This window comes from Protopterus annectens, chromosome 13.part0, assembly GCF_019279795.1.
Source record: "Protopterus annectens isolate FY-2018-M chromosome 13.part0, PAN1.0, whole genome shotgun sequence".
NCBI lineage: Eukaryota > Metazoa > Chordata > Ceratodontiformes > Protopteridae > Protopterus > Protopterus annectens.
This window is the reverse complement of record NC_056747.1, coordinates 256220906-256246321: the sequence shown is the minus strand read 5'-3', so window position 1 is coordinate 256246321 and position 25416 is coordinate 256220906. Positions and strand designations below refer to the sequence as shown.

Below are 25416 nucleotides of genomic sequence, written 5' to 3'. Positions count from 1 at the left end.
CTACAATAATATCCTTTAAAATTAACATCTTGAAATCTGTGCGGAAAGGATTATGTCCATATGGTCTTCTACATGAAAATCTTTCAACTTAAAAATTCTTCAAAAAAACAGGAAAAACATGGTTACTGCAGCAATTCATAAAAGATTCAAAAAAAAGGTGATATTAATGACTCCAAAATACAATGCATGTCCTTCTGCTGTGCTAAAGCCTTTATCAAAGAAGAATCATCATTAAAATGAGCATATAACATACAGGTGGGCCACTGCACTCACCCTAATGGCTTCACAGGAGGCACAGATGAAAACATGTAATCTATACAACACAAAACTTCATCTCTGATGTGCACAATAAAGCCAGTCTTACATTATGTAAGGTACATCATATGATCAGAAGTTTAAGTTAAATCGTTGCCATGTTGTCAGATTAGAGTTCTTACAGATAGATTACCTACCACTGAGGAGTGTTCAAGTGATAGGCTGACCCTCAGCAAGAGTTAGAAATTCAGAATTACAGAGAATGGTTAACTGAGAGATTATAATCTTAATGGCCAATTCTAGATCCTTGAAGCTATGTATTCTCCTGAAAAAAAGATTTAATAATCATCCTTAAGAAAAAAGAAAAGGCAACATGCTACAGTAGTGTGTGCATGTATGTTATGTATGTACTTGTGTGTGCATGTGTGCGTATACACCCACAAATATTGTTTTTTTCTTTTGGAAGGGGGGTCCCATGACAAAGTGTACTGAAATCTTCCAAACTACTACCTTTTAAAATATTATAGATACATACATATGACCTTGCTGAATAAAACTGCACTGAATATAGCAGACACTGAAAAGCATTCCATGCACTAAAGATGCCGTTATACATTTGTTGAGGGATGCAAAGCTCTCACTTTTTATATAATGAAATGTAAAACCAGATAGTTATTTACCCTGAAAGAAACATAAAAGCCATCATTTGGTCCAGTCAGACTTTGCGACTTCTCTAAAGCTTCTTGCCAAGGCAATCCACGGTCCACACTTATCTTTAAAAAGAAAAAAAAAATGTTTTGAAATGCTATTTCTGGTTTAGACTTTATCAATAAAAATCTAAGTCATCCAGTAGTATGAACTAAATAATTAACCCTTACTTAACACAACAGATGTTCGAAAATGTTCACTTGGCCCCACCTTTGGAGTTGAACAATCAGTTTTAACTACCAACAGTCAGTCGTGACACCATAATGTACTGATGTTTAAACATCATACACAATCACAGCCATTTTCTTTTCCAGCACTACTGTGCTAGTAGCTCAACAAGCAGCACACCTGCCTCCAAAAAGTACAGTTGTGTACACGTACCATAAATGTAGATGTTCGAGTGTATTCACTGTTGCAGTCATCACATTTGGGTTATCTGCTTGCAGTAGCCCTCAGTCAGCCTGATTATCAAAGTCTTGGGTCCTGCGTCGGTTGCTATCTCATCTTCCATGACATCCGGTAGTAAGGGGTATAAAGCATGCAGCCGATGCCATTACATCAGTTTTTCTTGCCCCAGATGTCAGGTGCCCCCCTAACGGGAAGCAATTAAAAATATATATACAAGGCTATACCTCCAACAAAAAAGCAAATACACCAAAAAGTTTTTAAGCATAGTAAAAAGGAATAGATGTATAGCCAAACGAAGTCAGGGGGGCTGGAGGGAGGGTAAACCAGGACTGCAACAGTGAATACACTCTAACATCTACATTGATGGTAAGTATGCACAACTGTACTATGTTCTTCGTGTTTCACTGTTGCAGCCATCACATTTGGGTAGATTCACAAAGCTAAGGATGGGAGGTAGAATTTAGATAGCATTCAGACCAGCTATAAGGCCCTGCAAGACTGCAGTGGCAAAACCAGCTCTGGATTTACAGAAAATTGGTAAATGGTAATGCTTGGTGAAAGTATGTACAGAACTCCAGGTAGCACCTTCTAAGATGACCCTGGTAGGGACACCTCTGAGAAAGGCTGTAGAGGTAGATGCAGCCCTGGTTGAATGTGGTCTTACCCCCGTGGGATAGGTTTTCCACGGTGCTTATAGCAGAAATGAATGCAATCGCCTATCCATTTAGTAATGGTTTGCTTTGAAATGGCCTTCCCCTCTGCCCCTGCAGCAAATGCCACCAGCAGCTGTTCAGATTTCCTGATGGGTTTAGTCCTGCCGAGTAAAATCTAAGTTGTCTGTGCACATCTAAGGAGTGCAGTATCTGTTACCCTTTGTTCTGTGGATTAGAAAAGAAGGGTGGCAAATGAATGGACTGATTAAAAGCCACACTGGATACCACCTTGGGCAGGAAGGAGGGATCGGTCCTGAGGGACACCCTGTCTGCATGAAAGATGATGAAAGGCTCCACTGCCATAAGGGCCTGTAATTCAGACACCCTTCTTGCTGAAGTGATGGCTAGAAAGAAGGCTGTCTTCCAAGAAAGGAATTTCAACTCTGCATTTGCAGCTGGCTCAAAAGGAGGTAGAGTAAGTTTTTCCAATACAAAGTTAAGGTCCCAAGCTGGAGTAGGGGTTCTCCTGGGTGGTCTTAAGTTTTTGGCCCCTTTGAGGAACTGCTTGAGCAGTGGATGAGAGAAGAGGGGTGGTTCTGTGTTGTAATGAGCTGAAAAGGCTGAGGCACGAATTTTGATGGAGGAAAAAGAAAGGCCCTAGTGAAGCATCGCAGTTAGGTAATGAAGAATCTGAGGTAAATTGGGAGCTGCTGTGCTCATCCCGAGTTTGGTTCCAGGAACAAAATCTTTTCCATTTTTCAGCATAAGATTTTCTAGTACTAGGCCTCCTTGCCTCCAGAATGACATCCAACACTTGTTTACTGAGGGATGGTAACGGAGAGATCAGGTAATTAGCCAGGCTGCCAGGTTCAGGGTTTGAAGCGGAGTGTGCAGAATCTGGCCCTTCTGCTGGGACAGCAGGGTAGGGTCCGAGGCAGGTGCCATGGTGCAAGCAGTGACACACTGCGCAAGAGGGGGTACCCAGTGTTGGCGTGGCCAGTCTGGTGCAATCAGTATCGTCCTTGGTTTGTCCTGTTTGATCTTTAGTAGTACCTTGGAGAGGAGAAGCAGAGGAGAAAAGGCATAAACTGACAGATTTTTCCAGGTAAAGGACAGGGGATCCACTTTCCAAGCTTGTTTGTGGGGAGTCCTTGTGCAGAATTTGTCCAATTGCTGCAGGAACCGTGTAGTTCTGGGGGTAGGCAAACAGGTCTATCTCTGGGCTCCCCCATTTGTTTAACAACATGTTGAATGTCTTTGGTTCCAGTTTCCACTCGTGTGGGTCCATGAGATTTCTGCTTAGATCGTCTGCCAGTGTATTTACCTTTCTTGGCAGGAATTGAGCCTGTAGGTGCACTTGGTAGCTCAAGGCTGTGTGCCATAGAGCCATGGCTAGGCTGCACAGAAGGTATGAGTGGGTTCTCCCCTGCTTGTTTATATACCACATAACAGTGGTATTGTCCCGTCTTTACCATTAACTGTCCTGGAAGAATGTGGTCCTTGAAGGCCGTCAGAGCATTCTGTACAGCTAACATTTCTTTCTGATTGATATGCAGGTGCATTTGACTTGGATTCCATTTGCCCTGAATGCACCTCCCTGCCAAGTGAGCCCCCCATGCATAGTCTGATGCATCTGTTAGGGTTTGGGCGGCAGGGGATAGAGTGAATGGCAGTCCCTTGTTTTGGTGGCAGGCCTCTGCCCACCAAAGGAACTCTAACTGTAGGCAAGGTATGATAGGAATAATTGCTTCTAGATCCTGAGAATGTTGACACCATAGGCTTTTTAGATACCACTGTAGTTTCCTCATATGCAGTCTTGCATATGGAATTAGAAGAATGCAAGAGGCCATGAACCCCAAGGCTTGCAGTATTTGTCTTGCAGATATAGCAGGATCTTTGTGGCCATTAGTTTTAAGTAAGCTGTCAAATTAACTTGCTTCTCTGGCGTGAGGAAAGCCATCTGGGAAGTTGTGTTCAAGTTTGCTCCCAGGAATACAATTTGTTGGCAGGGTACCAGATGTGATTTCTTTTCATTTATGGTGTACCCAGAGAAGTCAGCACTTTTTGTACAAATGCCAGATGATTTAATAGTATGTCCTGGCTTTCTGCCTGAATTAGACAATCATCCAGGTACGGGTATATTTGAATATTTCTTTGCCTGCAAAATGCAATGACTGGAGATAGGCACTTTGTGAATACCCTGGGCACAGTAGATAAGCCAAAGGGCAGTGCAGAGAACTGATAGTGCATGTAGCCTGCTCTGAAGCATAGGTATTTTCTGCAAGATTCCCTTATTGGGAAGTGCAGGTAAGTTTCCATGTTGCCAACCAGGCATTTTTGCCTAGCATGGGAAGCAGCTGATGAAGAGTTAGCATTTTGAATTTTGGGATTACCAAAAAAGTGTTTAGGACAGACAGGTCCAGGATAGGACGCCAGGAATTGTCTTTTCTTGGTACCAGGAAAAGTTGAGTAAAAACCTTGCCCACATTCCTCTTCTGGGACAGGTTGACTAGCACTGATACTTGGGAGAGATACAGAACCTGCTTTTGAGTCTCTCCCCACTGATTTGGGGGTAGGTCTGGCCAACTGTTTGGGGTTGGTAAAGCGTGGAAGTGGAATCTGTACCCTTGGGGAAACTAGATTTAAAACCTATTTGTCCTGGGTAATGAGTTCCCAGTTTTTTGCATGCAGAGCAATCTTTCCCCCTAAAGGAGCAGTCAGTTGAGAAGGGCTTGGAAGTTTTAAAGTTAAGTCATTGAGATAGTTTACCATAAGGGGGGGGGTCTTACTACTCCCTGCTTTGGAAGTGGGAGCCCACCCCCCACTGTTTAGTCCTGGGCTTACCTTGGGACTGAAGCCGGACTGTTCTGCTGGTTCTGGGTTTGGACTGAGAAGGCATGGAAAAGGCAGGAAAGGATAAATTCTTAGAGGGCAAATGCCTACTAAATCTTGGAGGCTGCACTTGCAGGAAATCTTTAACAGTTTGCATAGATTTAGCTTTTTACTCCATCTTTTTAAGTATTTCTTCTGCTTTGTTGCCAAACAGGTGCTTTTGGTTTAAGAGAGCATCCAACAATTTAGCTTTAACATGACCTGGCAAAGATTGCTCCTTAAGACAAGCATGCCTTCTAAGTATAGACCCAGTAACAGCAGCCCTGCAAGATGCCTCTAGTGAATCAAAACCACATTGCAAAGTATGTTTTCCAACTTGTTCAGCAGAATGCATTAAATCTTGTAAATCCTTATTTTCAGCACAGTCAGGAATCAACATAATTTTCTGTTTAAGCAATCCAATAATATGCTGCTGATACTTTAACATATGAAACTGGCAATTTAAGGCCCTAATGGCCAAGGTTGCATAAGTGTATACCTTCTTACCCCATCTATCCAGCGCCCTGGAATCTCTATCAGAGGGGGTAGGGATTTTTGGCAGTAGTAGCCTTTGTTCCCTTGGGTCCCTGTCAAATGGTCTCAGGATTCCCAGTAGGATTTTTAAAGAGGAACTTGTGAGAGTCAGGAACCCTGTAATATCCATCTGGTTTCTGGGAGGAGGTGGTAAGGAGTCAGGGGCCAAGCTAGACTCCGAAAAGGCATCATCAACAATGTTCAGTACAGGGGGGACAGCTAAAGGGCCCGTGTTGGGGAAAGAGTAAAAAATCCCTGAGCCTCTTTTTAGAATCAGAGTAATCCTGGCTTTCCCAGCGAAAATGCTCCCCAAGAGTATGCAAGGTTTCACCAAAAGAGAAATCCTCTGGAGGGGAAGCAGAAGAAATAGAGTCCTCTGCATCAGAATCCTCATAGGTAGATAAGGGTAAATCCTTGTCATCAGAAGAAACAGAAATTTCAGAATCCTGATCAGAATAATCATAACCAAATTCAGTCCTAGGTCTCTTAGATTGCTAATTTTGTAGAGTTTTAATTGCATTTACTGTTTAGGACTACACACTCAAGTGTGTTAGCATTTACTGTGTTTATTTACTGTATTATTGCACTGTTTAGCCTGTTTCAACAAAAGAAAAAAAATACTACCTTGTTTGCTCGTTTCCCACCTTTTCTAGCCAGTCCATATCCCAGGCTTTGCTTGTCTCAGGACTTTATTTTCTGTGCTCAGAGCTATCCAGACCTTGCTGTGGTAGAGGGAAGTCCTACTGCCTACCAGTGGGACTGGTGAGCATTGTACTGCTTATGTAAAGCTAGAGGAGTGGTTTTCAGCTCTGAAATTGTAATTTTATTAGCCTTTTTGGACTAATTTCTATCCCTTTCAACTTTCTGGCTTAAAAACGCATGTGTTTGCACATTTTTCACATCGTGCAGCACTGTGAGGCTACAGTTAAAGTATCCCAGGTGCCAGAAAGTCTGCTCTTCAAATTTTCCCTTAAAACTAGCTGGTTTCTAAGTAGTAGCACTAAAATCTGAACCCCTGTGACTAGCACTTGCTCTAGAACCTGCTGGAATGCACTAGGAAGCCTGAAAATGATACAAGCACTCGGCTCTCCTTGTCAATAAGGAGAAATTAATCATAGGCACTCAATAGCCTATAATTGCAAAGTACCTTGCAAAGGTAAGAGAAAACAGCTCTTAAACTTTACAAAAAAGCACCTAAACAGAATATGTCCAAGGGTCAGCTTCCGGTGATTTCTCCTGTCCACCTGGTGAATCTGGGCATACTGGGGTAATGCGGCAACTGCCTCATGTACACAGACAATCCTCTCCTCCTACCACCCAACACTACAACCTGCGAGAGATGCACTTACATAGCCAAACTGGAAGCAAAGCTCTCTCCGGCCAAGATTGTGCTAGACAGTCAAGAGGAGAAGGTTAACACCTGCATTACACCTCAAGCAACTCATAGCCCTTCAAAACCCACACCATCAACACCCACACATAGCAACACTAAACCCACATATGCGGAGGCCCTTAACATTAACCTGCCCAAGCAACAAGAATCTCCAAAGCCGAAACACAAACAAACACCAGTCACAACCAAAGTGACACATAGCTCACAACACCAGTGTGCCACCCAACAACAGCCCCTAAGGCAAGACAATGTACCCAACACTTCAGTCATAGGTGACTCTATATTCAGGCACACTGATGTCCCACTCACCAGGCTGAACAAGGAGAAAATTACAGTCAGCTGCCTGTCGGGTGCCAGGATCCGCAACATACCGCATGCACTCGAGTCACACCACAACAAGTGCAAATATGACTTTGTCATTGTTCATGTTGGGGTGAATGACTTGAAACGTACTTCCCTGGACTACATGAAAAGAGTCAAGGAAGTGCTCTTGGACCATGTGGCCCAGGCAGGTATGACCCTAGCCCGGAGTAGCATCCTGCCTTCGCCCAGAATGATACCACAGTATAAGGACAAAATGATTGACTTCAACAATTGGCTAAGCTTCTGGTATCATCCAAAGGGGATCCAGTATCTGTCTGCCTGGGGCGACATGATCGACAAACCACGATGCTTTGCCAGAGATGGTCTACACCTGTCGCCCCTGGGATTCAGATTACTGGCCAAGGCCCTTGCCACCCCTATAGTGCCTTTTTTAGGCAAGGCTCAAATGACAAAACCACCACCGTCACAAACATGCAAAATCAGAGGGTAATGCTACTCAATGCTGGAAGTCTAAACCTCAAAATGCACTCTCTCGAGGCACTCCTAAAAATGGAGAACATAGATATCTGTACAGTAACAGAGACCTGGTTCAAGGCTCCAGCGGGCACCCAGGCAATACCAGGCTACAACTCTTACTACACTTTTCGGCCACCAAACCAGGACCGAAACACAAAAGGTGGAGGAGTGTCCATATTCACCAAGGACATTCACACCTCCAGGCTAGTCGCCCAACATAATGCATCTGAAATTCTCCAGGTGCAACTGACACTAGGTAAGGCTGCAATCCAAATTGTAGCTTGCTACAGATCCCCCACCATACCTCGAGAGTCCCACCACACCTTTCTAAACATATTGGAAAATATTAAGATACAATCAAACACCCTAATACTGGGTGAGTTCAACTACCCCGCAATTAACTGGGAAAACTACTCGGGTACCAACACCTTCGCCCAACGTTTCTGGGAATTCATTAATTCCAACTCCCTAGACCAACTAATTCATAGTCCCACCAGGGGCTCAAATATCCTAGACCTGGTCATTACCAACATGGGAAATAGATGCTCCACACCAGTGGTCACCCCCTCGTTGGTCAGGTCTGACCATAAATTAATCACTCGACAAGCACAATCCATCCCCACCCTCCAGTAAGGAAACCACCGTTAAAAACTTTGCCAAAGCCAACTTCATGCTACTCAAGTCAGAAGTGACAAACTTCACGACACCCATGCAGAAAGGAACTGAATGTTCAATGGCTGAATCCTACACTAGGGCACTGTACAAGCACATAAACTCATGCATGAGTCGTGCCATCCCTAACAGAACCAAGACACTCTCTTCCAAAAAAAGGAAGCCAATCTGGTGGTCTTCAGCCATAAACAAAATATACAACAGAAGGACGAAACTGTTGCAGAAGAGAGGAAAATCCCAAGATGTAAAAAACTCCATTACCAGCTTTAGCAAAAAGCTGAGATCCCTCATAAAATCCTCCAAAGCTAGTTACGAAAATAGACTTGCCAAAGATTCCAAAGACAACCATAAGGCATTCTATACACGTTAAAAATCTAAGTGGCAATGCTCGGATCTGCTCTGAGCTACAACAGAATGGCATTAAATATACTGATCCAAAGGATATCGTCAATATCCTGGCAGATCGATTCAGTGCCAATTTCATCCCCCCTCACCCCCTAAAGGGCCCATTCCAATACCAGAAGATCGCCAAACTCTGGTTATCACAGCCACACAGGTAAAAAACGCACTCTCCAAAGCTAAAAATACAGCATCCATGGGACCGGTTGATATCCCGGGCTGTGTACTACATGAACTAGAAAATGAACGGACATCTCATCTAAGCGTCATGTTCAACCACAGCCTCACCTCAGGCTTCGTGCCCACTGAATGGCACACAGCTACAGTCATCCCACTTCACAAGGGAGGATCCACTCTGGATCCTGGGAACTACCGCCCCATCAGACTGACGAGCCTGGTCTGCAAGGCCATGGAATGCATTATCATGGAACTTATACACAAGGACATTGGCAACCTTCAGACGTTGGACGCCACTCAATTTGGGTTTGTGAAGGGCCGATCCTGTCTCCTCAATCTGATTGATTTCTTTGAATCAGTCTTTAGAGCCGTGGACGAGGGTAAGGCAGTCCACACAGCCTATCTGGACTTCGCCAAGGCCTTTGATACCATCCCCACACTCTGGAATCATAGATAAACTTATCAAGCTGGGCATTAATCCCTACATCACTCGATGGGTTGCCAATTGGGTTACTGACAGAACATACACTGTAAAAATATCCGATTCCAGATCCAGCCCCAGACAAATGGAGTACCTCAGGGTTCAGTCCTGGGACAGCTCTTGTTTGGCATCTGCTTCTCTGAAGTACAGGCCAACACTAAGGGACTCTGGCTAACAAAGTTCGCAGATGACTGCAAACTGGGAGCCATTATCAATTCCCCAAATTATGCAGATATCCTACAAAAGGGCCTTACAGAAAGAGATGCTTGGTGCCAGAGTCATGAACTCAAGCTCAATGCCAAGAAATGTATAGTTATCCCCTTTGGGGAAAAAACACATACACATGAACTACCACATAGGCGGCAATATCTAAACACAAAGTGTGATGACAGACTTAGGAACACAGGTGGACAGTAGTATCACCTTTGAGAACCACATTGCCACAACAGTGAGGAAATCCTTCTATGTGGCACATCTCATCACAAAGGGCTTTTTATCCAGAGAGGAGGTCATTGTCCCACTGTACTCATCCCTCATTAGACCCATTATAGAGTACAATGCCCCATTTGGTATGTACCTCACAAGACATCTGCAACAGTTGGAAAGGCCTCAGAAATATCTCACTAAAAGAATCACAGGCCTAAAGCAGATGCCATATGCTGACCATCTAAAAAAACTCCAGCTAAACTCTGTCGCATATCACCTACTCAGAGACAACCTCTGCTTAACTTACAAGGCCATGTCTAACCCTGAGCTGTTGGAGATGCTCCACCTAAAGAAATTCCAATCCCTCGAGGCCCACGCTCCAGAGAACTAAACCTAGCCGTCACAATGAACAAGATATGCTGGAGGGATAGGTTCTTGACCCAGAGACTCCCCATACTCTGGAATAGACTGCCTACACATGTCAAGCAGAGCACCTCTTTGGCCCTCTTCAAAAGGAACCTTGACAATTGGATGGGAGATAGGAAATACACCCCGGGAATCATGTCAGTCACACTAATAGACAGGTGTCCAGGGAAGTAAACAACGTGGGTATAAACAACCAGGGAATTGTCATGGCTAGGCTTGTATAGGCCCTGGGGCCGATAGCCTAGTACCAACCTATGAACAGTGAAAGCAGTCTCTCCCATTGTTTTATATTACCTTTAAATGGCAGTCTATTATTGTTAATTTCCATAAAAATCTTGACATTCTATCAAAGTTTATAGCTAATATACATAATAGTAGTAGTATATTACACACAGTATCATGTAAGAGTAGTATTACATCACACTATGCGATGTGTGTTGGTGGGTAGGTGTAATGGTTAAGGTGTTAACCTCACAGTCACAAGGTACAGGGTTTGATTCTCACCTTTGAAAGGGGAAACTTACTAGGTTTAAAATGGTACACAAGAGCAGCCAGCCTAGTACTTGTGAACCTATGAATTTATAACATTCACATCTTTAACTGCTGTGATATCTTTGATATTATCTATCCACGTTTTCCCAAGGACTCGCATAATACTACTTTAATACATTTAAGTACCATGCCTTTTTATCTTTCTCAAGATCCTCTAGTTTTTAACTTCTACATACAAATCTTATTGTATTATTTAATTTACCATTTTCAACATATCATATATTCTCTTTAGACTTTTCACTTTTCCAAAATTCAGCACATTTTATATCAAGACTATTGGTTATGTTCCCTCTCCCTTCTTTTCTACATTCAATAATCCAATATGGATGCAGAGAAGCAGCACACACTATCAGATTGTTTCATTTCAATCCTCATTCACTTTCACTCATATATAGAATTCTATTGTTTTTTTTTTTTTTTTAAAGTTAACCCCATATAAGCATAAGTTGTGATACTTCCTTCTCTTGACTGCTTGGCATAATATAGACATTACGTAAATACCACAATTTGCCAAAATGACAGAATTTATCAGATAAACCATTCTAAAAGATAATTTAAACATTTCCACAACACATTTGATTTCCGCTCTTTTAGCTACTTTTATTTCCCCAAATTAATTCCTGGAAATGTATTTATTTATTTTTTTACAAATAAACACATCTTATATTCACCATATCTCTTAATTATTTATTTTTCTCTATATTCAGTCCTAGGCCTACCTTCTGTATCATCTACAACTTATTTCTCACTAATACCATTATGTTATCCGAGTAAAATAGGAAAGATGGTAACTCAAACAGTCTCCATGGTGTCCCTTGAAGTCTCACAAACCCAACATGTCAATATACTGGGTCCAAAAACAAATGTTGAGGAAACTTGTGTGTGTGGAAGACCTAAGATTACCTAGACTTCCTTAGAGTTCAAGAACCTAATTAAAAAACATACTGTGAACATCCCACCTAATAACAGGTTCATAGGTAGGTACTAGGCTATTGGCCCTAGGGCCTCTATAAGCCAAGCCAAACGGTACCCTGGCTTTTGCCAACCAAAAAAATTATTTTCCTGTAACCATGTCAAGCAGAGCCACAGAAGTGATCCCTGGGGTGAATTTCCTATCTCCTATCCAATCATCAAGATTTTTCTTGAAGAGTGCTAATGAGCTTTGCTTGATATAGATAGGTAGTTTGTTCCAGAGTATGGGAAGACTCTGGGACAGGAATCTATCCCTCCAGCATGTTCTGTTTATTTTAGTGACAAGGTTTAGGTCCCTAGAGCGTGTAGCTCGGAGGGATTGGGATTTCTTTACATGGAGCATGTCCAACAGCTCTGGGTTTGACATAGCTTTGTATGTTAGACAGAGATCGCCTCGGAGTAGGCGATATGCGACAGAGTAAAGCTGGAGTTTTTTGAGAAGGTCTGCATAGGGCATCTGTTTGAGGCTGGTAATCCTCTTTGTGAGGTATTTCTGTGGCCTTTCCAGTTGTTGTAGAGGTCTTGTGAGGTACATACCAAAAGGGGCGTTGTACTCTATATAATGGGTCTAATGATTGATGAGTAGAGAGGAACAATGACCTCTTTTTTTCCTGGATGAGAAATCTTTTGTGATGAGGTGTACCACGTAGAAGGATTTCCTGACTACTGTGGCAATGTGATTATCAAAGGAGAGACTACTGTCCACCTGTGTCCCAAGGTCTCATCACACTTTCGGTGTTAAGTAGACTGCCGCCTATGTGGTAGTTCATGGGTACAGAGTTTTTACCAAAAGGGATGACAATGCACTTTTTGGCATTGAGCTTGAGGCCATGGCTTTGACACCAGGCATGTCTCAGTGAGGCCCTTTTGTAGGATGTCCACATCGTTAGGAGTTTTGATTATGGCTCCTAGTTTGCAGTCATCTGCGAACTTTGTTAGCCAAAGACCTTCTGTGTTAGCCTGTACTTCAGAGAAGTAAATACCAAACAGGAGAGGACCTAGGACTGAATCCTGTGGTACTCCACTTGTCACTGGTCTGAAGTTGGATTTAGAGTCTGCTACTTTCACAGTGTGGGTTCTGTCAGTGAGCCAGTTGGCAACCCATCTTGTGACATAGGGATTTATACCTAGTTTAGTGAGTTTGTCTATAATTCCAGAGTGGGGGATGGTGTCAAAAGCCTTGGCGAGATCTAGATAGGCTGTGTGAACCACTTTACACTCATCTACGGCTTTGGTGACCTCTTCAAAGAAGTCTATCAGGTTTAGGAGACATGATCTGCCTTTTACAAAACCGAACTGGGTAGGGTCCAGAGTTTGGAGATTACCAATGTCATTGTTTATAGGTTCCATGGTGATACGCTCCATAGCCTTGCAGACCAGGCTTGTCAGGCTAATGGAGCGGTAGTTCCCAGGGTCTGTGGTGGCTCCCCTTTGTGGAGTGGGATAACCGTTGCTGTGCGCCATTCAGTGGGCACAGAGGCTGAGGTGAGGCCATGATTGAACATGGTACTTAGGTGGGGTTCCAGTTCATTCTGTAGTTCATGTAGAATGCAGCCTGGGATGTTGTCAGGTCCCATGGATGCTGTGTTCTTGGCTTTGGAGTGTGTGTGTTTTTTACCTGTGCAGCCGTGATTACACGTACTTTGCATTCTTCCAGTACAGAGATGGGCCCTTTAGGGGATGAGAGAGAGGTAAAGTTAGCACTGAACCTATCTGCCAGGATGTTGGCAATATCAGTTGGTTCTGTATATTTAGTGCCATTGTGCTGTAACTCAGAGCAGATCTGAGTGTTGCCATTGAGATTATTGACATAGCTATAGAATGCTTTGTGGCTGTCTTTAGCATCAGTGGCAATTTTGGTAGAAATACTTTCTTTAAAAACTTTCCAAAGTATAAATCGACTAATGAAAGTAGGGAAGCACAAGCTAGTTCAAGTCAAATATTCTTTATTAAAAACACACAAACAAGTGATCCAAATAGTAGTTGAAAAAACACAAAGTATAGAAATTCACCATTCCATTTATATACTTGTTTAAAACCATGGGAGGGGTTTACTAGGGTAGCTGTGTTGTAAAAGACAATTTAAATGTTTACCTGCTAAACACCCCTTCCCCCATACAGTGTGATATTCGACACAGTGCTGCCCTACTTCAAGCTGTGTAATGCCAGGACACATTAAACTAAACTAAAAGTTAAACTAAAAAGTTATACTTTAATTGCTACAACTTCCTGGAAGCATTTCATTGTAATATCAAAAAAGTTAAACAAGTCTCTAGAAAATTCATTAGAAATCTTTTCTACCAACATTCAGAAACATTAACGTTTTTAACACATACCACTTTTGTCTATTAGAACTTCTTCAGGTTTGTCAAGTGGAAAAAGCAACTAACAATTAAAAGTTAAATATACAGCACTAAATTTTGTCGGACTAAAACAATACATATTATTAAAGAAAATGAAATGCAAAAAACAAATCCTATATAAAAATCTACCAAACACTTGAGAATATATATATATATATATATATATATATATATATATATATATATATATATACACACACACACACATACACAAGTCTATTCATCTCAAATGATAAATCTATTAAAGAATTTTAAAGTAAAATACACACAGAAATCTATAAATATATACATATATGAAAAATGTCGTGATAAAACAGTCACTCATCACAGCACTGATATTCACTCTGGTCTACAAACCGTAGAAAAAAATGTGTTAACAGGACCCCATTTAAAATTTATGAATGTTATAGTACTGCAGCCAATATAAACATGTAGTATATCTGCAAATAATATTCAGTGTGTGTCTAGTTAAGCTCAAACACTGTGCATTAAAAAGTTACAACCTAAAAAAGGCTAAACTGTCACGAAAATCATGCATGTGCTATATGGAATCTAGCTCTGCTGTTTGTTAATTTTTTTTTTCTTTTTCACATTATCTTCTGAATATTTTAAATGGTAGACTAATCTGTCTGAGCCAGCTAAAATAAATAGCATTCAACCCCTCACTAATGTGAGTATAGTTATTAAAGCTGTCCACGTTTGCACTAAAAAGTTATAAACAAAAATTAATATAATGTCATGACATCTGGGAATATCCACATACTGCTCTAATGTGGTTCCACTGTAATCAAAAGTCCTAGCTATAAAAACTGTGAGAAAGTGTCTTATGAATGTGCCCCGATTATAATAGTAGTACAAAATGAAGATATAATTAGAATAAACATTTAAATATTTAAAAATGGTTACTATAAACAAATACTTGTACACAAATGTATCCACTAAACTAGAATTAATAATTAATAAGCCACTATCATATTATTAAATTTTAAAATTACATTTACAAATGTAATAGTTAATAAAATTGTTAATTGCAAATAAAGTTCACACCTTTAGTCTTGTAAACAATGGGGCAACTTTCTTAGCTCCAGTACACTTTTCAGTGAGCAATAATAGTTTAGGCCAGGCTTTCTAAAAGAGTTCAGCTTTAGCTGCAGCACAAGTTCTTGTTTTTCTAAATTATTTAGGATGTCTCCAAGTTCAGTGAGGTCCACGTGATCAAGTACTTGAAATTTAAACACAGAGTTGTTTTCTCTGGAGGCGAAGGTATCTGGCCAGTGCATTGTTTCTTCATTTAGACAGGATATCGGACAGATGACTCGAAATCCTTTGTTGCAGTTTATTAACAGTCTTTCCCAAGTAAAATGTATCACATCTACAGCAAGTAGCCCTGTAAACAACTTGTGTAGAGTTGCAGTCTCTGCCTGCATTAGTCTTGTATTGTTTCTTTAAATATGGGCAGTAAAAAAAAGTCTTCCCTTTGAATGGAGGCACAAAATGAACAGTTTGTTACACATTTTTTCGTTTTCTTTCTTGTGGTTTAGGTTTTCCTTCTACAGAGCAACTAATATTTCTAACCTTCCAATATACAAAAGTCGGGACTCACCCAAAATATCTACAAGACGGCTTTTTTGTTATGATGGCTCAGTTCTCCTTGATAATATTCTTGAGATAATGAAAATCCAAGTATATGTCCTTATACAGCTGTCTTTTGATTTCTTCTCTAAAAATTTCTTAAACATTTTTCCAACAGCTGTTTCTAAATTCTTGCATTCACTGTTGGAAACTCCTGGGTTCTGGCTAGTGTGATTTTCAAACAATCTGGAAATATATCACTGATTGATGAGTATATTTCTTGGCATTTTAACCTTTCAGAGGTCTGCATTGTCTTAATTTTGCTTGACTGAATTGTTTTATATATTTTCTGGCATCGTTTTCTGTTCTCATCTGTCCTGAAACTGTCTCCCCCCAATTCTTGTGTTATAGTTGGTGGCTTTGCAGTTGCCCGCCCCTACTGTACATTTGATCTGGGACACTCCTCCCAGTCTGGTGTTCACTCTACTTAATACAGAGAGAACATTTGAGAAGGCCAACCCACTTAGGTTCTTAACCTCTGCTACTCCTTCCTCTCTCCTTGCACTTTACTAATAAAAAAAATGCACTTTATTTTGCTTTTGCCACTTCTTTTAAGTACTCAATTGTATTTATTCTGCTGCATTTATTACTGCTTGGTAGTAGCCTGATTAAACTGTAACTGTTATTTTAAGCACTTGGGCTTCAGACCAGTTGTTTTACATTAATGTTTGTGGTCTGCAATGTTGTGGCAGGACAGGTAGCTTACATCCTTCTAAATTGGAAATTGCTGATTGAAGGCTCAGTGTCTGTTATTCTAAAAGTGTATTAGTTCTGGTTTAAGCACTTGGGCTTCAGGCCAGTTATTTTACATTAAGAAAGTTTGTGGTCTGCACTCTTGTGGGAGGAAAGATTAGATTCTGCCCTTCTGAGCTGGGAATTTCTGGTTAAAGGATTATTGTGGCTGCTTATTTGAACTGTTTCTTTCTGAAATTGGTGTACCTTGTTTGCTGTAGCAAAGACTAGATTCAGGCATGCTGAATCTAGCTTTGTTTGTATAACTTGAGCACTAATCCAGGCCATCTTTTTTTGAAGGCGGCTCCCCTGCACCCTAGTAGCAGTAGTGTGCAGTTCGAACTTGTCTGATTGAAGACTGCTGGGAACAGGGCTCAGTTTTGAGCTTTTTTACAGGTTAATTTGGTAATTTGTTTAAATCAGTTGGCTCGTTTTCTATTGTTATATTTAAAAAATTGCACTTTATCCATCTGCTTTTACTGTATTCGTTTCTTCCTACTTTATTGCATTTATTCTGATGCATTAATTACTGCTTGTTAGTAGCCTGATTACATTGCAACTGTTATTTTAAGCCTTTGGTTGAAGCACATGGGCTTCAGACCAGTTGTTTTGCATTAAGGTTTGTGGTCTGCACTGTTGTGGCAGGACAAGTAGCTTACATCCTTCTAAGTTGGGAGTTGCTGATTGAAGGCTTAGTGTCTGTTATTCTAAGAGTGTATTAATTCTGGTTTTAGCACTTGGGCTTCAGGCCACTTACTTTACATCAAGAAGGTGTGATCTGCACTCTTGTGGGAGGACAGGGTAGATTCTGCCCTTCTGAGCTGGGAATTTCTGGTTAAAGGCTTAATGGCTTATTGTGCCTGCTTATTTGAACTGTTTCTTTCGGAAATTGCTACGCCTTGTTTGCTGTAGCATAGACTAAATTAAGACCTGCTGAAACTAGTTCTGTTTGTATAACTTGAGCACTAACCCAGACCATCTTTGTTTGGAGACTGTTCCCCTGCACCCTAGAGGCAGGAGTGTGCAGTTAGAACTTGTCTGATCGAAGACTGCTGGAACGGGGCTCAGTTTTTAGCTTTTTATTGGATAATTTAAATCGGTTTGCTCATTTGCTACTGGTTTATATATATATATATATATATATATATATATAAAATACACTTCATGCATCGCCGCTTAGCTAGGGTTAAACTATTCCTGGCACCATAAAGTCTGCACTTCAAATTTTCCCTTAGAACTAGCCAGTTTTTTAGGTTTAGCACTCAAAAATATTTCTTTGAGCTCAGCACTTGTTCAGAGCTCGTTTTAAGCACTAAATAAGCTGCAAATTACTAAAGCACTCGACTTTCCTCACTTGTCTAGAGGAAAACAGTTTTTAGTACTTAATAAAAAAGCACCTATCCAGGCATGTCTAAGGGTCAGCTCCCAGTGTTTACTCCTGTCTACCTGATAAATCTGGGCATCTTCGGGCAATGCAGCAATTGCCTCATGTACACAGACAACCCTCTCCTCCTACCACCCAACACTACAACCTGCGAGAGATGCACTTATATAGCCAAACTGGAAGCAAAGCTCTATTTCACCCAAGACTGGACTAGAAAGACAAGAGGAGAAGGTAAACACTTGCACCACACCACACATCACATAGTACCTCATAACCTACACCACCAAAACACACACAACACAAAACACACACCTACATTCACGAAGGCTCTCAATAAAAATCAGCTCAAGCAACAGGGACCTCCAAAGCAGAAATGCATGCAACCTCCACCCCCCAACACAACCCTAATAACACAAAGCTCACAAACTCAGTGTGCCACTCAACCATAGCCCATAAGGCATAACAACGTACCCAACACTCTAGTCATAGGTGACGCTATAGTCAAGCATACTGATGTTCCACTCATCAGGCTAAACAAGGAGAAAGTTACTGTCAGCTGCCTGTCAGGTGCGAGGGATCCACCACATAATGCACACACTCTCATCAATCCACAACAAGTACAAATATGACTCTGTCATTGTCCATGTTGGTGTGAATGACCTGAGACATACCTCCCTGGACTACATGGAGAGAGACATGGAGGAGCTCTATGATCTTGTAGCCCAGGCAGGTATGACCCTATGGGTGGGAGCGGTTTTGCCTGGACAGATCCAGGACCGCAGGAACCAATGGGTGGGAGCGGTTTTGCCTGGAAAAACAGAGGCAGGAGAGGGAGATAGACGAAATTAAAACATGAAGACAATGGCATTACTTTTCAATATAAAGGTTTTAAGATACACAACTATACAGAATTAAAACTGGAAAAGCTTCATTTTGAATTGTTTTCTAGAGGTTTCAAATTTGTCAGAACTACTCGTGGTAATTTAGCTAATATATTGCTAGAATTGAAATTATATATTAGAAAATTGAATTTTAAAGTTATGAATCACTACAGAAATTTAGTTAACAATAACACACAAGAAAACAACATGGAAGGTAATACAATGGAAACCTCTAGAATTTTAACCATGAAAAGCATTTTCAATCCACCATTACACCCAGTTATTCATATATTTGAAACTATAGTAACTAATGACATATACGAAACATTTAGACAGTTAAAGGGAGGTACTATTGAAAACAATTTAAGGAAAGAGGAGGAGATATTATTGGAAAACTTAAGGAAAGAGGTAAATTTGAGATTCATGCAACCAGACAAAGGTGGGGGCGTGGTACTTTTTTATCAGGAGGCTTACAATGATGTTTTAACTAATTTGCTGACTGATGAAGAAACTTATACTACTGTTTCATACAATGAAGTTCAAATAGCTTACAGAAGAATAGACTCTCTTTTGGAAGAATATCTTATAGAAAACAGAATTGAAGATGAAACCTATAATTTTTTGAAGCAAAAACATTCATGTGTTCCATTGAATTTTAAAGTTATGAATCACTACAGAAATTTAGTTAACAATAACACACAAGAAAACAACATGGAAGGTAATACAATGGAAACCTCTAGAATTTTAACCAGGAAAAGCATTTTCAATCCACCATTACACCCAGTTATTCATATATTTGAAACTATAGTAACTAATGACATATACGAAACATTTAGACAGTTAAAAGGAGGTACTATTGAAAACAATTTAAGGAAAGAGGAGGAGATATTATTGGAAAACTTAAGGAAAGAGGTAAATTTGAGATTCATGCAACCAGACAAAGGTGGGGGCGTGGTACTTTTTTATCAGGAGGCTTACAATGATGTTTTAACTAATTTGCTGACTGATGAAGAAACTTATACTACTGTTTCATACAATGAAGTTCAAATAGCTTACAGAAGAATAGACTCTCTTTTGGAAGAATATCTTATAGAAAACAGAATTGAAGATGAAACCTATAATTTTTTGAAGCAAAAACATTCATGTGTTCCACAATTTTTTGGAATACCCAAGATGCACAAAAACATCCTGAAGCCTCCTTTCCGCCCCATAGTTTCAGTGAAAAAGTCTAAAACCCACCCATTGGCAGTGTACATTGATCAAAAATTAAAAGGAATTGTTAAAAAGCAAAAACATTTAGTTCAGGATTCCTGTGACTTTCTGAGTAAAATTAACAACAATCTGTGGTCAGAAACCTGTAAAATGGTTACCATAGACGTTAAAGATCTATTTACTTGTATACCCAGGGATCTGGGGTTTGATTATTTTGAGAATTGTGTCAACAAACATCTTGATTCACCACCGGACAGTAAAAGATTGATATTAGAACTGACTGAAGTTGTCCTGGACAACAATTTCATTTTATTCCAAGGAGAATATTACAAACAAGTGACGGGAGTGGCTATGGGGGCATTTATGAATAATATTAAAATTTACCTTAGGTTTTTAGATGATATTTTCCTTGTTTGGGAGGATGATCAGAAGGGCAAATTGGAGGAATTTATGAAATACATAAATGAAACCACTACTTTTTTGTCATTAACTCATGAAATACAGAACCAGAGTATAAATTACTTGGACATTACTCTTAGTAAAAAAGTTCAAGGTTTTAAGTCCAACATTTTTCAAAAAAGTACTTGGTGTAACAGCTATCTTCATTTTAACAGCGTGCATCCCTTTCATCAGAAGAGAAGTATCATTAAGGGACAGGCAGTAAGAATAGCGAGGATGACCTCTGAATATAAAGATCTACAGTGTGAATTTGCCTTTCTGATGGAAAAATTCTTAGAAAGGGATTACCCAAAACATATAGTGGGTGAAATTTTGGAAGAAGTATATTTAGGGTGGGGGACCAAGTACAAACTTTTAGTTATGTACTCACCATAACTTCAGATGTTTGGGATCCATCTCGCCTACATTCTGTACTGATGGGTTCGGAGCCGATCCCTCGGCTCTGACTCGGCACGCTTATGCTATAGAGCGAGGCCTCTTATTGGCTGAGCTATCTTTATCCCAGGATGCACCACCACTAATCCCCCAGATCTTGTTTGTCCGCATACATGCACACATGCACAACTTGATTATATAGCATTGTTAGATGTTTCAAGATGAAACAACAGGATTCGGACCTTCTGATATCCTCTGATCTCCAAGGAAGGGGGAAAGAGGGTGGGTTATTAGGAATGTAGGCGAGATGCATCCCAAACATCTGAAGTTATGGTGAGTACATAACTAAAAGATGTTATGTGATCCTATCTCGCCTACATTCTGTACTGATGGGACAGCGTCCCTAGCACCTAAATCCCGGGGGGCTCATTGGAAAACACTCCTGAGCACTGTGGAACCAAATGAAGCTCGTCCTCTAGATGCCACATCTAATTTGTAGTGGGAAATGAAGGTGTGCGGTGAAGACCATGTAGCCGCAGCACAAATGTCACTAATAGCAAGCTTAGAATGAAATGCTATCGAAGTAGCCATAGCCCTTGTAGAATGAGCCTTGACAGAGGTGGTAAAGCTCTTTGTTAGAATAAAAATAAGCTTGAGTAATACAGTCCCTGATCCATTTGGCAATAGTGACCTTTGTGACAGCGTTGCCCAATTTGTTATCTGCAAAGGATACAAACAACTGATCTGTTTTCCTTGTTTGTTTGGTCCTGTCTAAATAAAAATACTGTCTGTGGACATCTAGTGTGTGGAATATGAACTCCGCTTTGTTAGAGTATTTTGGGGAAAAAAACTGGAAGCTCTAACGATTGTTGTAAGTAGAAAGTAGAACAAACTTTAGGGACAAAGGAAGGATTTGGTCTGAGGGATACTCTGTCTTTGTGAAAAAACAAGTACGGGGGTTTTACTGACAAAGCTTGAAGCTCTGAAACTCTTCTGGCAGAAGTAATCGCCACCAGAAAAGCTGTCTTCCATGATAGAAACTTTAGATCACATGTAGCTGCCGGTTCAAAGGGGAAAGAAGTCAAGGCGCGTAACACTATATCGAGATCCCATGGAGGTGCATGATGAGAAATCGGAGGTCTTAATAGAGCAGCACCTTCCAAGAAGGTCTTACACAATCTGTTGCTCATTAAAGGTGGGTCTGTGGATTCGTGAAAATTAGAAATTGCTGCCAATTGTACCTTGATGGTAGAAACTGAAGAGCCTTGATTGAAAAGAGAAGTCAGAAATTTTAGTACTTCTGCCACGGGAATAGAAATGGGGTCCAGGCCCCGGAGTTGAGCCCAAATAGCAAATCTTTTCCATTTCCTGGAATACAGTTTCTTTGTAGCAGACTTATGGGCCGAAGATAATGTGTGTACAACATCTAGATCCAATGTATGACTCCTGACTATCGTCGGAAGAGGAGGAGCCAAGCCGTCAATTTTAAGGTGTGTAGGGACTGGTGGAATAGTCCCGACTGATGAACCAGTAGGTCTGGGATTTGATCCAGGAACCATGGACCTTCCAGGGCAGGTTTCCGAAGATAGGGGAACCACACTTGACGAGGCCAGTAAGGAGCAATTAAGATCATTTTGCTCCCCAAGAGAGATGCCTTTTGAATCACTCTGGGAAGGAGAGGAACTGGAGGAAAGGCATAAAGCAAGCCGGTGGGCCAAGGATGGACTAATGCGTCCATGGGGCTCTTCCCCAGAGCCGGGGTTAGGGAGAAGAATTCTTTGCACTTCGCATTCAGAGGAGTCGCGAAGAGATCGCAACACGGAACTCCCCATTCGCTGAAAATCTGACTTGCCACTGTCATATTCAGAGACCATTCGTGAGGAGAGAGGATGGTCCTGCTCAATCTGTCGGCTATCACATTGGACTTGCCCGGTATGTGAGTAGCCACTAGGAAGCGTTTGGTCGAGACTGCCCATTCCCAAACTCTCATGGCTTCTCTGCAAAGAGGATAGGATCTGGTCCCTCCCTGTTTGTTCAGGTACCAAACAAATGACATGTTGTCTGAGAGAACAGCAATTACGCCCTGAGGGAGATAATCGTGAAGGGCTTGAAGGGACAGAAGTACTGCTCTCATTTCCAAGATGTTGATATGAAGCAAAGTCTCTTCCGGATGCCATTTGCCTTGGACTGACCTGCCCAGGGAATGCCCCCCCCCACCCCGTCTGGGAGGCGTCCGTGGTCAAAGTGGCCGCCGGAGGAGGTAGAACAAAGGGTCGTCCCTGATCCAAGTTGGAGGCACTAGCCACCAGCGAAGGTCCCGTCTGCAAGATTCCATGATCCATACAAGGTGACTGAGGGGAAGTTCCTGAAAGGACCACTGAGCTGAGAGAAGCCACTGGAGAATTCTCATGTGCAACCTTGCCAAGGGGACTAGAAGAACCGTGGCGGACATGGATCCCAATAGCTGCAGGACCATTCTGGCTGGGGCTTTGGATCTGGGAAGTAAGACTCGAACTTGAGCCTGTATGGTTTGTATCCTGTCCGTAGGTAGACAGACCCGCATTTGGTTTGAGTCTATCTCTACCCCTATGAATCTTATTCGTTGAGATGGCAGCAACACAGACTTTGGCCAATTGAAGGTGATTCCAAGGGAATTGCCCAGTGATATAGTGGCTTGTAGGCTCCGCAGAAGTAGATGCTTGGAGGTGGCAGTTAGGAGCCAGTCATCTAGATACGGAAACACCTGGAATCCTAGACTTCTCAGGTGAGCAGTCACGACTGCCAAACACTTGGTGAACACCCTGGGGGCTGTGGTGAGACCAAAGGGCAGCGCACGGAACTGAAAATGACTGCCTCCTAGGATGAAGCGCAGATGTCTCCTGGACGCTTGATGTACCATGATATGATAATAAGCATCCTTGAGATCTATGGAGCACATCCAAACACCTTTCTCCAGCAATGGGAGAATGGTTTGTAGGGTGACCATTCGGAACTTGGACTTTCTGACTGAACGGTTTAGGATGCTGAGGTCCAAAATGGGCCTCAAGTCCCCGGTCTTTTTTGGCACCAAAAAGAATCTTGAGTAAGTCCCTAATCCGATCTGGTCTGCGGGGACCGGTTGGATGACTCCTTTTTGCAGCAGCTTTGAAACTTCTGTGGCTGCGGTATCCCGTTGACTGGGTGGCGGGTCCGGGATTTTTTTGGACTGAGGGGGGGGGGGGTGAGAGAATGGGATGGAATAACCTCCGGCGATAATCCGAAGCACCCATCGGTCCTGAGTGATCCCTTCCCAGGCCTTTAGGTGCTTCGAGAAACGACCCCTGACTGGCTCCGGAGCAGCACAGCCGGGCAATCCCTCAGGGACTATGAAAGGCTGAAGAGCCACGAAAGGACTCGCGGTCTCCAGTGTTGCGAGGGCCTCTGCCGCCTCTGGGACGGCGTCTTCTGGAAGAATTTCCCCCTCCTCTGCCTCTGGAAGGGGAACCCTCCTGCTGAGAGGGGTAAGGCTTCTGAGATCTACGGAAAGTACAGTTTTGTACCTACCATAAATGTAGATGTTCGAGGATCCACATTGCTGCAGTCCTAACACTTGGGTAGTCCGCTGTCCCAGTCGGCCCGAATACCAAAGTATATGGCTGACGTCGGTCACGGCGCATTAGTCTGACGTCAGGACGTCAGGGTACAAATGCGCATGACCGACGTCATATCCTCAGTCTTTTCTTGCCCCAGATGTCAGAAGACCCTAAAAAGATAAGGCCAAAACCAAAAACACCAAACACTCCTGCACCAAAAATATGTACAATATATACAAAATTACAAGAGTATAACCTCACCCACACAACCACCCCTAAACACAGAGGGGAAGGAGGGAGGGTAAATTGGACTGCAGCAATGTGGATCCTCGAACATCTACATTTATGGTAGGTACAAAACTGTACTATGTTCTTCATTCCACATTGCTGCAGTCCTAACACTTGGGTAGAATCCCAAAGCAGAGGTAAGGGAGGCTGGCAAATCATAAAGAAGCAGGAGCTGTCAACATGCCTTGCAAAATAGCTGTGGCAAAACCAGCCCTAGATTTAGAGTAGAGAGGAAGGTGGTAATGCTTAGAGAAAGTATGCACTGAACTCCAAGTAGCTGCCTCCAAAATATCCTTAGTTGCCACCCCTTAGAAATGCTGTTGAAGTGGCAGTAGCCCTAGTGGAATGAGGCCTAATCCCAGCTGGAATCTCCTTGCCATGATGGGAATAACAAAATGCAATGCAAAACCCAATCCACTTAGAAATAGTTTGTTTTGACACAGGCTTGCCCTGAGAACTCAAAGCAAAAGAAACAAACAACTGCTGAGACTGCCTAAAATCCTTAGTCCTGCTTAAATAATAACGCAACTGCCTGTGTACATCTAAAGTGTGCAAAATCTTTTCCCCTTATTTTGGGGATCTGCATAGAAAGTAGGCAAATGAATAGTTTGGTTTAAAGCCACACTAGAAACCACCTTAGGCATAAAGGAAGGATTAGTACGTAATGATACCCTATCCTTATGGAAAATCAAAAAGGCTCTACCGCCATAAGGGCCTGCAATTCAGAAACCCTTCTTGCAGAAGTAATGGC

General features: G+C 41.8%; 1 protein-coding gene across 1 annotated transcript in view; it reads right to left on the bottom strand.

Moving 5' to 3' along the window:
• SBNO2 (strawberry notch homolog 2) overlaps positions 1–25416 on the bottom strand; it is a 2660605-nt gene that overhangs the window by 394664 nt on the left and 2240525 nt on the right. The window contains exon 32 of the mRNA XM_044053813.1: positions 936–1028. Within this exon, the coding sequence (XP_043909748.1) occupies positions 936–1028 (93 nt within the window). The remainder of the gene's footprint in view (positions 1–935; positions 1029–25416) is intronic.